General features: G+C 54.4%; 1 protein-coding gene across 1 annotated transcript; it reads right to left on the bottom strand.

Moving 5' to 3' along the window:
* Positions 1–1,096: 1,096 nt before the first annotated feature.
* On the bottom strand, positions 1,097–12,031 carry LSG1 (large 60S subunit nuclear export GTPase 1). Its single transcript, XM_060274237.1, has 14 exons — positions 11,924–12,031; positions 10,717–10,843; positions 10,516–10,636; positions 9,589–9,675; positions 9,136–9,222; positions 7,963–8,023; positions 7,230–7,409; positions 4,596–5,009; positions 4,377–4,478; positions 3,651–3,793; positions 3,087–3,211; positions 2,140–2,219; positions 1,785–1,961; positions 1,097–1,539 (listed from the first exon to the last, which is right to left on the bottom strand). The coding sequence occupies exons 1-14, from the start codon at positions 12,020–12,022 to the stop codon at positions 1,369–1,371; spliced, it is 1,974 nt and encodes a 657-aa protein (XP_060130220.1). The 5' UTR covers positions 12,023–12,031; the 3' UTR covers positions 1,097–1,368.
* Between the last annotated feature and the right edge of the window lie 1,133 nt (positions 12,032–13,164).

Below are 13,164 nucleotides of genomic sequence, written 5' to 3'. Positions count from 1 at the left end.
GACACCCTGGGGAGGGGGGGCCCAGAACCAGCTCCCTCCTCCGCTCTCTGTCAGCAGCAGCAGCAGCTGCCACAAACCCGGGTGCCCTTCCATATCCCATGCCCATGCCAGGCTGCCAAGGAGAGGAGAGCTGGCCTGGCAGAACTCGCATAAGGCATTTCCCCCCACAGCAAGGAAGGAAGGAAGGGGGCTTCCAAGGCGGGTGTGCAAGTCACGACAGGGCTGGCAAGGAGGAGAGGAAGCAAACCTGCCTTCCTGGCCCCTGAGCATCAACGGGGGAGCCCTGCTGCCCCCAAATACAAGCAGGGCTGCAGGATTGTCCCCCCCACTGCAGAAGCCTCAGCCTTCAGCACCCCCTCCTGCCAGAGAAGGGCTTAGTCTGCTCGAGCTGTAGAGAGATGCATCACTCCTCTTTCTTCACTGCTGCCCACCATCCCAGAATTGCAGAGTTGGGCCCCCAATGATCATCTAGTCCAGCCCCCTGCAATGTAGGAATCCCAGCTAAATAATCCGACAGATGGCCATCCAACTTCTGCTTTCAAACCTCCAAGGAAGGGGAGCCCACCGCATCCTGAGAGAGACTGTTCTCCTGTTGAGCAGCTCTCACCACCGGAAATTTCTTCAGGGTGTTTAGTGGGAATTTCCTTTTTGGCCATTGGAATCCATTGGTAGAAAACAGGGCTCTGGAGGTGCCCCTCTCCCAGGACTGGCCTCCAGAAGCTGCTTTGCCTGCCCCTGAGGAGGGCCCAGGACCCCTGGCAGGTTGCAAAAGATGCTGGGGGGGGGAAGGCTGGGTGGCAGAGGGGGCCCTCTTCATATGCCAAAAACAAAGAACTTGAAATCCTGCCCAGAAGCCAGGCAGAGATGGGCAGTGCCCAGAAAGGAGCCCTTTTTCAGGCCGGCAAAGCAGAATCAGAGCTTCCCTCTGAGAAGCCTGGGAACTGCAGTTTGTCAAGGGTTCTGGAAACAGTGGCTGCGAGGGGATCTGGTGCCATTGGGGGGGGGGAGTCAGAAAGTGCACCTGAATGGTCAGGACAGGACAGGACAGGGCCGCATCTCGATCTGCCTGCCACACTTGCAGAAAGACAAGGATGGCAAAGGTAAGAAAAATTTATTGCCCCTAAGTGGAGAACAGTCTCCTGCTCCAGGCTTGGTGCAAAGCAGCAGCTCCTCCTCCTCTTCCAGGCGTTTTGACCAGAGAGCCTCACAGGGCCAGAGCGCCTCTCCTTGGACATGGCCCGCCAAGGGACAGTCACCTACATGGTGGTGGGGGGGGAGTCCAGCCGGTGGGCTCAGCCACAGGGGCCGGGCACCTCTTTTTGCCTTTCTCTGGGGGAGGCGAGATCCTGCCCCGAGAGGCGCACAGAGTCAAGCCTCCAGGTGTTTGGTGATGCGGCGGATCTTCTCCTTCTTGTTCCTGTTGCCGTGCTTCTTCCAGGGTTTGCCTCGGGCGTCCTCTGCGCTGGGGGCGGAAGAGGGGCCTCCCGCTCGGCTGCCCATCAGGCACTGGCTGCCTCGGGTCAGAGCCCGGACGTTCTCCTGGGAGAAAGAGGCAGGCCAGGTCAAGAGGGAGCCTCCAGATGTCCTGGGCGGGGAGCAATGTCCAGAGGGGCACAGGCCCACCTGGGGAGCCCAGAGGAAGGCAGGGGGCAGCCCCAGAAGCCAAGCAGGATTTGGCCAGGGTGCACTATATTTCAGCCAAGCAGGCATCAGAGGAGCAGAGCGGGTACCTGGTGTGCTCTCCCCCCCCCCCACTGCATGCACGCACACACACAGCCCCTGACCTGGTGGAAGAAGGCAGAGTCCACCACATTCTCGATCTGCTTTGCTCTGGGGGTCCTGCCAGGCAGCCCCCCAGCCTCATGCTGCCCAGCCTTGCTCTGCAAGGGGCATCTTTCGTGACGCAACTGGAAGTCCTGGGGGTCGGTTCCAGGAGGTGGGTGGCAGTAGAGCAGCTTGCCCTGTGAGAAAATGGGGGGTGGGGGAGGCAGGCAGCAAGAGAGGGAGAAATGAAAGTCAAGACATGGAGAAGGGAAGGATTCCACCCCACCCCCCCACCACGACACATTTCTTTACTCCATTTCCAGCATGCACCCCTTCGTCCCTAGAGCCGAGTGCTCAGGAGTCCCCAGCACTTACACTGACGTAGTCCTTCAGCACATAGCGGGCCGAGCGGGGCTGATCCGGCTGCCCGTGATCCGTCATGAAGCCTCTCATGTCTTTGGCCAGGCGGAAAGGAGGGAGGAAAGAGACAAGGAACTTTTTAGCTTAGAGAAAAGGCAAGTATCAGGAGACATGATAGGAATCTATAAAATTAGGCATGGCATGCAGAACACAGATAGAGAAAAGGTGTCCTCCCTCTCTCCTAACACTAGACCTCAGGTGCATCCCATGAAACTGAATAAAATAATCTCCTTCTTCACGCAGCACAGTGTGAAACCCTGGAACTCCCTGCTGCAGGAGGCAGCAGCGATGACCACCCACTTGAACGGCTTTAAAAGAGGATTCGAGGGATTCATGGAGGAGACACCTATCAAAGGCTCCTAGCCACAGCCATTAGGTGCCATGTCCACAGCTAAAGGCAGCCATGCTTCTGAACACCAGCTGCTGCTGCTGCTGCTGCTCTTGTGCTCATGCTCTGCTCCCTGGCTCCCCATTGTGGGTGGCCCCTGGGAGGAGAGGCTGCTGGATGAGACGGACGGGTCCCCTTTGGCCTGATCCAGTGGCAGGCTCTTCTGGTGTTTGTATGGAGAGGGCAGGGCAGGCTGCCATAGAAATGAGCCAGAGCAACTCGGGCAGACGAAGGGCTCTCTGGGGCCAGAGGATTCTGTGCCAACTCCTAACGGCTGCTGAAAAGAGTTCTCTTCCACCAGGCCTATGCAGGCGGCTAAGAGATCCCGTTGTCCACTTTTAACTTTGTAAAAGGATTTTTAGTGTTCTGTTTTATGTTTTGTTGAGACAACGCTATACAGAAGTTATTTTTCTACATCCATAATCAAGTCAGCCCTTCCTGGGCCAAAGGAGGAGGAACCCCTTGGAGGGAGCCGAAACCCCAGCGCGCAGCCCCTCGCAGGGTGGCAACTCACACCCGTAGGCCGTCAGCAGCTCCTCAGCCGTGGGGGGCCGATCGGGTGGCTCGTCCTCTCGGGGCCGGATGATGTTGATCCCGTAGGTGGCCTCCAGGGCCGGCCGGGGGATGCGCTGGCAGACGTGGGCCAGTGAAGGAGCAACCGGTGGGGAGGGTGGAGAAGGGTGACCAAAGCGAGACCAGCCCCCCCCCCACCTTGGCAGCTGCCCTCCTCACCTCCCAAGACAGCTCTTCTCATTCAGGCTGCCTCTCTCTGCCCTGCCCCTCCGCTGCAATTGGAGGGGCATTTTCCTGAAACAGCAGCGAATCAGGAGGGGCCCTATCTTTGTGGGGTGGGGCAGGTGCAGCCAGCCATCTCCTGCCCATCTCAGTTTGAACAACTGCCCTTCCCGGCAAAGCTACCCAAAGGCAACTGATGGAAACTCGAGGCGACTCGGAAGCCCCCACCCCAACTCCTGTCTCGGGCAGGGCTGATGCTGAGGACCCCTGGAAAGCCCTCCGCAGATGGAGAACTGACTGAGTTGATTCCCACCCACCCCCCAGAAAAAAAGGAAAGGATATGAGATAGACAGGGGGGACGTGGTCCCTCATCTGGTCGATGGGCAAGATCCCGCTGCAGATCATTTCCGCCTTGGTGGAGACAAAGGAGGGCATCACCAGGCCAGGGCAGTCGCAGAGGCAGAGGGCAGGATCCACGTACAGCGTCTACAAGGGGGCGGGAACAACAGAGGGGCTCAGCTCTGGCTCCCCTCAGGTACCAGCCCCCCCAGGAGCCCAAGCTGTGTCCGCTGAGCAGAGTAGGCAGCTACGGAGGTCCAGCGCCAAGCAAGGTGAGAGCAGCTGGGGCTGCCGGAAGCTCCTGGCCCTGCTCCCATGCTGTGCCCGCCACTCACTGGGTGCTCTCCTTGGCCTCCCCTCCAGCTCCTGCTCTGCTTCTTTGAGGTAAAAGCAAAATCTGGAGGGTGCCTTGGCATCAAGCAAGCAAGGAGGGCAAGGCCAGGATGAGAGGCTGGCAGCACTCAGGGCTCCTTGCAGGAGGGGGCACAAGAGCAGAGACTCTGGGGCAGGCCCACCCCAACTCCACCCACTGCCCTCCAAGTCTAGTGGGCTCCTAGGAGATGGGGAGACCCATGGGGCTGGGGTCAAAGAGGCCACATCTACTCTGCCATAGCTGCCCTGGCAGGTGTAGAGAACTTCCACCCATGGAAGCGGGGGGCCCTGCAGGACTGATCCAGCCCTCCCCCCTACCCCTCACGGCCTGGTAGCAGTAACCATGCTCTGGCAGTACCTGGAAGTGCTTGGTGTGCCCTGGCGTGGCCGACACCGAGACCTTCTTCTTGCCCAGGATGGTGTTGATGGTCGAACTCTTCCCGACGTTGGGGTAGCCCACCTAGGGAGGAGGAAGGGAGGAAGCGGCTGGCACAGAGGCAGGCCTGGAGCACAGCTCCTCCTTGCAGCACCAGAGGAGGGGAAAGCAGCCCCGCTCCAAGTTGGCCCCCCAACTCACCAGCCCAACGGTGACTTCGCCTTCCCTGACCTTCCTCCCAGAGTGAAGCGTCCTCAAGATCTCCAGGAGTTCCTCCCTTTGCACTAAGTGGCTGCTGTTCCTGAGCAGCCGGCCCTGAGAGGGTCCTGCTCCCCTCTGGCTCTCAGGGGAATCAGTCCGGCTCTGCCCCACAGACCCAACAGGGTCTCTGCTCTCCTCGTCTTCAGAGCACGTCAGCCAGGCATCCTCCTCCTCCTCCTCTTCACAGTCCTCATAGACGTCGCTGTCTTCCTCTTCGCCGCTGCCGGGCTCTTTGTTCCCAGGAGGCCACGAGAGAGCGCCAGGTCCCCTTTCCATGTGGCGGCTTGAGGTCTGCATCTCCTCCCCACTGGAATGGTCCTCGTCCAGGCCTGGATCTTGCGCAGCTTCTGACCCCTGAGCAAATGGGACAGAATTCAGGGCAGGTGTCTCTGACTGCAGGCTCAGCAGAACACACCCACCCCAGACACTGGTTTTCATTCAACGAGTCTGGAATCGCACCTCTTGCAGAGGCAGCAAAAAGAATTATCAGAATGGAGGATGGATGGCGGCTAACAGATTGAGGCTGAATCCTGGCAAGACAGAAGTACTGTTTTGGGGGGACAGGCAGTCCTGTTTAGGGAAGCTTTTAATGTTTAACAGACCATTGTATTTTAATATTTTGTTGGAAGCTGCCCAGAGTGGCTGGGGAAACCCAGCCAGATGGGCGGGGTATAAATAATATATTATTATTATTATTATTATTATTATTATTATTATTATTATTATTATTATTATTGAACATTTAGAATGTAGAAGCACGAAACACAGAATGGCTGTTACCTGGAAGGTGGAGCTAGCTTCTTTCCTGCTGCTCCAGAGGGTGGGACCCGAATCAATGGATTCAAATGGCAAAAAAGGAGATTCCAACTCAATGTCAGGGAGAACATTCTGGTGGTAAGATCTGTTTGACAGCGGAACAGTCTCCCTTGGAAGGTGGTGGGTTTTTAAGCACTTAGGTGCCCACCTGTCAGGGGTGCTTCAGCTGAGATTTCTGCATTGCAGGGGATGGACAAGATGGTTCCTGGGATCCCTCTCTTCCAACTCTACAATTCTATGAAATACCAACTACAGTGGTGCCTCGCTTAGCGAATGCCCTGCTTAACTAAATTTCCGCTTAACGAAAGGATTTTTCGAGCGGAGGTTACCTCGCTAGACGAATGCGTTTTACGAAAAATTCGTCTAGCGAATTGCGGTTTACCATAGGAATGCATTGAAATTCAATTAATGCGTTCCTATGGGCAAAAAAAAAATTCAAAAAAAATTCAACGCATTCCTATGGGATTTGCTAGACGAATTTTTCGCTATAAGAAAAGACCTGTGGAACGAATTAATTTCGTCTAGCGAGGCACCACTGTAATGCCTGCCAGATCACCTCCCTCTGGAGGCCAAAGGAAAATCCGCAGCTACGTGAAGCCTAACTTGGAAGGGAGAAGAACGGGAGGCTACAGAGCCCCCTCCCTCATCCTGGGGCCCTCCGGCTGGAGGCCGACTGTTACAGAACAGGCTCACTGCTTATACTGCATGGAGGTTAAAGTGGAAGGCTGAGCTTCTCTTTTCTTGCAGGATGTCTAGGTACCTTTCTAAGAGCCTGAGTGCTTCTCTTCCACAGAAAGTGTTTTGATCCTGTGTCAGGGGCCCACCAGGGGTCAGCAGGGAGCCCGCCGGGTCAGGGGAAAGGCTCTGAGATTTTGGTCTGAAGGGACGGTCCTGAGCGCTGTCCGGGAAAAAGGTGTGGAAGCTCTCTCAGTGGAGGAGAGCTCAGGGGATGCAGACAGGCCACAGGAGCAGTGGGGAAGGTCCGAAGAGGGAGAAGCATCAGCTACCAGAGAACCTGCCCAACAGATGGGCAGTTCCGGGGGGGGGGGGGAGGCAACGTCCCTGCCCCTTCACCCCAGGAGAGCAGGGGAGACAAACGTCGGGAGCAAAAGCGGGAGGTTCATTTGTTGACACAGATCTAGACGTGCGCCACTTCTGGATACTGACTCGGACTAAGGCAGTCATGGACTTTTTAGCTCTGTCATGTACATATGTATATAATAAAACTCTGAAAAAAAAACCAGCTACGGAGTTTGAAGCCTCTTATTCGTGAGAACCCAGCAAGCTCTGAGGTCCAGCACCGAGGGCCTTCTGGCAGTTCCCTCGTTGCGAGATGCCAAGTTGCAGGGAACTAGGCAGAGGGCCTTCTCGGTGGTGGCGCCTGCCCTGTGGAACGCCTTCCCATCAGATGTCAAAAAGGAAAACAACTACCAGACTTTTAGAAGACATCTGAAGGCAGCCCTGTTCAGGAAGGCTTTTAATGTTTAATAGATTATTGTGTTTTATTTTTCTGTTGGAAGCCGCCCAGAGTGCCTGGGGAAACCCAGCCAGATGGGCGGGGTATAAATAATAAATTATTATTATTATTATTAGCGCCCTTACATCCTGGGAGTATTTGCAGGGAAGGGATCCTGCGTGCCCAAAGGCAGGAAGGCTCTTTAGAAAAAGGAACATTCTGAAAACCCAAAGCATTGAGCACTGCCCCTGTGGAACCTGCTCCCCCCCCCCCCGGCCACCTGCCCCCAAGGCGTCTGCTACCTGAGAGCTGTCCTCTGCCAGGCGCCTGGCCTCCTCCAGGGCAGACCAGAAGACCACTCGGACCCCTTCGTCCTGGAAGAAGCGGGCCCAGGCGCAGCGCTGCTCCTCGCTCAGCAGGTCGGCCTTGTTGAGCAGGAGGAGGTTCTCCTTCTCGGGGCTGATCTCTTTGGCGTAACATTCCTGGAAGGAGAGGCAAGGCAGGGAGGCAGCCGAATCACCCATCAGACTCACACAGGAATGCCAGCAAAGAAAAGCAGAGAACAGAAGCTCAGAAGCAGAGCACTTGCTTTGCAACCAGGAGTTCCCAGGTCCCAACCGTCTCCTCCAGTATAAGGACTGGGACTGCGCCCTGCCTGGAAGCCTGGAGAGCCACTGCTGCCAGCCAGTGTAGACAGTACTGAGCTAGATGGACCAAGGGTCTCACCCAGGATAAAGCAGCTTCCTGTGCTCCTGAAGAGTCTGGGTTTGCTGGCACACAAGTCACACTCTTGGTCTATCTAACTCAGTATTGCCAGCACTGACTGGCAGCAGCGGCTCTCCATGCTTTCAGGGAGGGGATTCTCTCCCAGCCCTCCCAGGAGATGCCATCAGCAATTTAACCTGGGATCGTCTGCTTGCAAGGCTGAGCTGCAACACAGAGAAAGGACCCAACAGCGGGGAACATGACCCACCCCCCTACCCCCCCCCCAGAGCAGCTGCCCAGTAAATCCCGTTCCCCGCTCACTTCACCTACCAGATCGCGGCACCGGAAGAGAAGGGGGTTTCTGGCATCCACAATCTGAACCACGACGTCACTGCAAGAGGAAAGGGAAGGGGCGGCTGCTTCACTAGCTCCCCCCTCGCCTCAATCAGGGAGGAGCAGCCCAGGTTGGAGAGACAACCATAGCAATAGCATGGAGCTCTTCAGATGGGGGAATCCCAGCTCCTGCAATTCAGGCACTTTCACACAGCAGCCCCTGGCAAGGCCTTTTATGGCCAGAAGGTGTCTTGGCTGCCTTCACACTGAGGCCTTTGGAACAGGATTCTTTTTCTTTTTAATAGTTTTTTAAAATTAAATTGACTTCTCTCCTTCTCCTTCCATGGTTCATTTTACCTATCTATCATTCCTGCATATTTTACTGTAACCATTTCAGTCAATTCTCCAATTTACTTCATTCAAACATTAACCACACTGTTGAATTTATCTTAATGCTGCCAGTGTCTTCAATTGTGCAGTTATTTTCCAGGTACTCAGCAAAGATTTGCCACTCCTCTTTCAACAGATGTTCTTCTTGCTCTGATTCTATATTTTAAACCTGCTCATTCTGCAAATTCTATCATCTTAAGCTGCCAGTCCTCCATACTTGGGACCTCCCTCACTTTCCATCTTCAGGCTAACAAAACTCGAGCCACCATTGTTGCATACATAAATAATTTTTCTGACACCTGGAAACTTCAATCTGAACTACAGTGGTGCCTCGCTTAACGAATGCCCTGCTTAACGAAATTTCTGCTTAATGAAATGATTTTTCGAGCGGAGGTTGCCTCGCTAGACGAATTCGTTTCATGAAAATTTCATCTAGCAAATCACGGTTTCCCACAGGAATGCATTGAAATTCAATTAATGCGTTCCTATGGGCAAAAAAAATTCAATGCATTCCTATGGGATTCGCTAGACGAATTTTTCGTTATAAGAAAAGACCCGTGGAACGAATTAAATTCGTCTAGCAAGGCACCACTGTATTACTAACAGAAAGGCCTCTGGACTTTTTGGGAATGTTGTTTTAAACGTGCTTTTCAACTCATTATAAATCATTTCCCAATAATCTTTTTACATGTCTCTGGAACAGGATTCTGACTCATTCCCACCAGCAGCAGCAAACGGCTTCCAAGCGAGGGGGGGCCACAGGGCAAGGACCAGCTTTACCTTCTTTCAAGGACTCGCCACAGCTGACGCCAAAAATCCAAATTCCGCTCAAATGGGGTCAAAATGAGTTTCTGTTCTTCCTCCAGACTGGAATGAAAGGCAGGAAAGGAGGAAGCAGGAGAGTGTTAGAGGCCAGGATGATTCCACAGGTCAGAGGCTTCTGATCCGCACTAACAGCTTTCTCATTGAGGCAACAGCATTCCAGAGTGAGGTGTACGTAACCGCCTGTTGAATATTGCTCTTGCCCCTGGTGGGCTTCTTGATCCCTGCCCACACTGGCTCACGGCTCCACCCTGTGGAAATCACCCCGTCTGCATTCTTAGTCCAAACCACCCATGCTTACTCCTGGCAGAAAGAAACCTGAGGTGTTGTGCTCCCAGGTGGCATCAGGGGAAATGCAAGCCCCCAGAGGCCCAGGCCCCGCAAGAGGAAGCAGCAGCAGGAGGCACTTACTGAGCGAGCCGCCGCCTCCACTCCAGGAAGCTGTCTCGTTCTGCTTGGTTCAGCATCTCAGGACTGGTCCGCTTGTCCCAACGTGGCCTGCGCTCACCAGGAACAGGGGAAGTCATCAGGAAAGACAGGTTATGGGGTTTTTATTGGTATGTGGGGGGTGGGGTGGAGGAAAAGAGATTTCATGCTTTGCAGAGCTTGCCTCCCAGCAGATATCAGGATAGTGGAATTCTACGTTACCATAAATTCTGGCTTCCCTGAAGCATCTGCAGTTTGTTTCAGAACAGCAGGACACACTGCTTCTAAATTTAGCCAACTGCTCTCCACAGAACTATCATGTTCACTCTCTCAGAAGTCTGTACAGGTGCATGTTTTTAGGACCTGCCAGGGTACCCATCTTATATTTCTATAGTTTCAAGTTGTTTTTAATAGTGTTTATAAAGCTGTATCCCACCCTGCAAGTGAAGAGTGAAGGGCTAGTAATAAACAAACAAATGTTAATACATTACTCTTCCCTTGTCTCCCTTTCTATTGCATCCATTCTTTTTGATCAAGTCACAGGATTCAATTCCTACATCCCAATCACACGAGTCACCCCACCAAGTCTGAGCTTAGCTTAGCAAGCCACAGTTTCCTTTCTTGTAGTAAGTTTTCAAGCTCATATTTTCCATACTCTGCTCATTAGCACAGATATATCAAAAGCTATGAAGATATGTTCTCCTTTACAGCTTTGACTGCAAACCAGAGAGATCTCTTGCCCTTACAACCACACTCAAGGTTGTGTCTCTCTGGTTCTTGGACTTTCCACTCTCGTGTTTTATGTGGCTGTTCTAAGACAGAAATGCTACTGAACCGGCAGCACCCTCAGGCTGCACACAACACAGGTGACGTGAAAGGTCCCCAGCACCCTGAACTCTGTGACAGACTCACCTTCTCGGGATGGACAAGAAGTGCTTGTTCTGCTCATGCAACTCTTGGATCTTCCGGGTCTCTTCCGCTGTCAACAAACCCGTCCGAGCCTCGGGAGGAACAATCTTGATGTTCAGCTTCTCTGCAGAGCGACAGAAGTTGTCAAGAGCAGCAAAAGTGTCAGGACTTGGGAGCTCAGGAACATCCTCACCAAGTACTCACCTGCCACAAATTCGGTTCCTGCCAGCTCAGCGGTAGCCAAGAACTCCTCCAGTGAGTTCTGCTCAGTGACGGACTGAAGGTTTAGCCGTCCCCAGTCATACCCGTCGTTCAATTCACTGGTGTGCAGCTGTGAGGGAAAAGCCCAGGACTTCCTTGAGTTGACATCAGAGCAGAGCATTTGAACCCCCTCGCCAGGCCAGCTGCAGGGCCCACCTAGGCCAGCATCATGTTTCCAGAAGCACCTGGCCAGATGTTTCCATGAAGCTTCTGAGCAGGGCAAGATGGCTACCACTGCCTGTTCTTCAGTGCTGGGTAGCCAACGGCAGACTGCCTTGGCACAAGGAGGTTCTGCTTTAGCTGCCTGCCAGACACGGGAAGCTGCCTCCCACTGAGAAGGGCCGGCAGCAGCAGCTCTCCAGTGTTTCAGACCTGGAGATGCTGCTGGGGGCTGAGCCTGGGGAGATCTGCATGCAAAGGAGCCTTGGAAGCCCACGTGGTCCAGGAGCAGAGAAGGGGGCCTAGGAGTGGCAGGGGGTGAGGGGGGCAAGTAGGGCTGGCGTCCCCACCTCCTCCTCAAGCCTCCACCCTTCATGGCTGAGCTGCAGGGAGCAGGAGGAAGGGGAGGGGAGGGGGAGAGACTGTCTCTTTTTAATGCTTTATTAGTTGGAAAAATGTATAAAAGAAATAACCAGTAAGTGTTGAAAACAAAATATAGAATAAAAATAAACAATCATTCGTTCCTAAATTGATATTTGCTTTGTACATCGGATTTCTTGAATACGCACCTAACTTTATTTTCTCCATACTATTTAACTTACCATACTTCATATTTTATAAAAATTATCCTATTTGCCTACAGAAGTTCAATCAATACCTGCCAACCGATTAACGTTTTGGCAATGTTCTTTTACACAGACTTTGTATGGTACAGTATTTGACTTTCTCAGGCTCCTAATGCAGGTGAGCTTCAAGAGAGACCGGCGATCACTCCCAGCGGAGCCTCCCTGCTCAGGCGCAGTCTATCTCTGCCGCAGCCCACCTCGCAGGGTGGTTGTGCTTGTTCGCCAGGGAGTCACGGAACTCTATAGAGCCGGAAGAGGTCGCGGCAGGGCCATCTAGTCGAGCCCCCTGCGCGCCCCTTCGGAGGGGGAAATGGGGGGGGGGATGCCGTGAAGGAAGAAGGAAGGAGCCCCCTCGCCACGCTCACCCATCCCTCTGCCGCCCGGCGGCCTCCGCGGCCCTGGCTGCGCTCCCGGATGAGCGCCCGGCCCAGCCCTGCCGACGCCGACGCCTTCTTCTTGCCCATGATGCCGCCGCCGCCGCCGCCTCTGGCGCTGGTCGGGCCCGCTCGGCCACCCACCGGAAAGGGACTGCGATTCGCGGGACTCCTTCCGCGTCACGTGGCCGGGCTCAGCGAGTAGGAGAGCGCGGCTGTGCGCGCCGCGGAGGAGGCTCCGGCGGGAACATCTCGCGGCGACCTGCAGTTCCGGGCAGCTTTCTCCGCGCGCCGCCAGGGGGAGGCAGAGCCGCGGGGAAAAGGCGGCGGGGAGGGCGAGGGGCCACGTGACCTCCCCCCCCCGCCGGGTCGGGGCTGCGCACGTGGCCGAGATGCTCCAGGAAGGAAGGGGCCGTCCTCGTGCACCATCGCACAGGATCAGAGGAGTCTGGAGGTGGAAGGGATCCCCCCGGGTCATCTAGTCCAACCCCCTGCAAGGCAGGAATGCCAATGGAAACATCCAGGACAGAAGGCCGGCCAGCCTCTGCTTAAACATCTCCAGGAAGGAGAGCCCACCACTTCCACTCTCCTACAGCGCCACCCGCGTCCCACTACTAAACCACTGAGCCTTGTTGATTGAAAGGTTGGCAGTTTGAATCCCCGCGACGAAGTGAGTTCCTGTTGCTCTGTCCCAACTCCTGCCAACCTAGCAGTTTGAAAGCACGCCAGTGTGAGTAGATAAATAGGTACCGCTCTGGCGGGAAGGTAAATGGCGTTTCCGTGTGCTCTGGCTTCTGTCACGGAGTCCCGTTGCTCCAGAAGCGGTTTAGTCCTGCTGGCCACGTGACCCGGAAAGCTGCCTGTGGACAAACACTGGCTCCCTTGGCCTGAAAGCGAGATGAGCGCCGCAACCCCAGAGTCGCCTTTGACTGGACTTAACCATCCAGGGGTCCTTTACCTTTTACTGACCTACGCTCTAGAGCAGGAGAAAACAAGCATGCTCCCTCCTCCATGTAACAGCCCTTGAGATATTTGAAGATGGCTATTGAAATAAATAATTATAACACTATCTTATCTCCTCTCAATCTCCTCTTTTCCAGGCTAAACATATCCAGCTTCTTCAACCATTCTTCATAAGGCTTAGTTTCCAGACCCTGGATCATCTTGGTTGCCCTCTTCAGGACGTGTTCCAGCTTATGAACATCCTTCTTAAATTGTGGTGCCCAGAATTT

This window comes from Zootoca vivipara, chromosome 5, assembly GCF_963506605.1.
Source record: "Zootoca vivipara chromosome 5, rZooViv1.1, whole genome shotgun sequence".
Taxonomy (NCBI): domain Eukaryota; kingdom Metazoa; phylum Chordata; class Lepidosauria; order Squamata; family Lacertidae; genus Zootoca; species Zootoca vivipara.
This window is presented reverse-complemented; position numbering and strand designations above follow the sequence as displayed.

Excerpts from the sequence above, each read along its gene's own strand:
- LSG1 (XM_060274237.1), bottom strand. The coding sequence starts at position 12,022 with ATGGGCAAGAAGAAGGCGTCGGCGTCGGCAGGGCTGGGCCGGGCGCTC. Across the intron at positions 4,479-4,595 it reads GCGAAGTCACCGTTGGGCTG|GTGGGCTACCCCAACGTCGG; the intron begins GTGAGTTGGGGG and ends CCTCCTCCCTAG. Across the intron at positions 2,220-3,086 it reads GCTGCTGACGGCCTACGGGT|ACATGAGAGGCTTCATGACG; the intron begins GTGAGTTGCCAC and ends GCCTGGCCAAAG.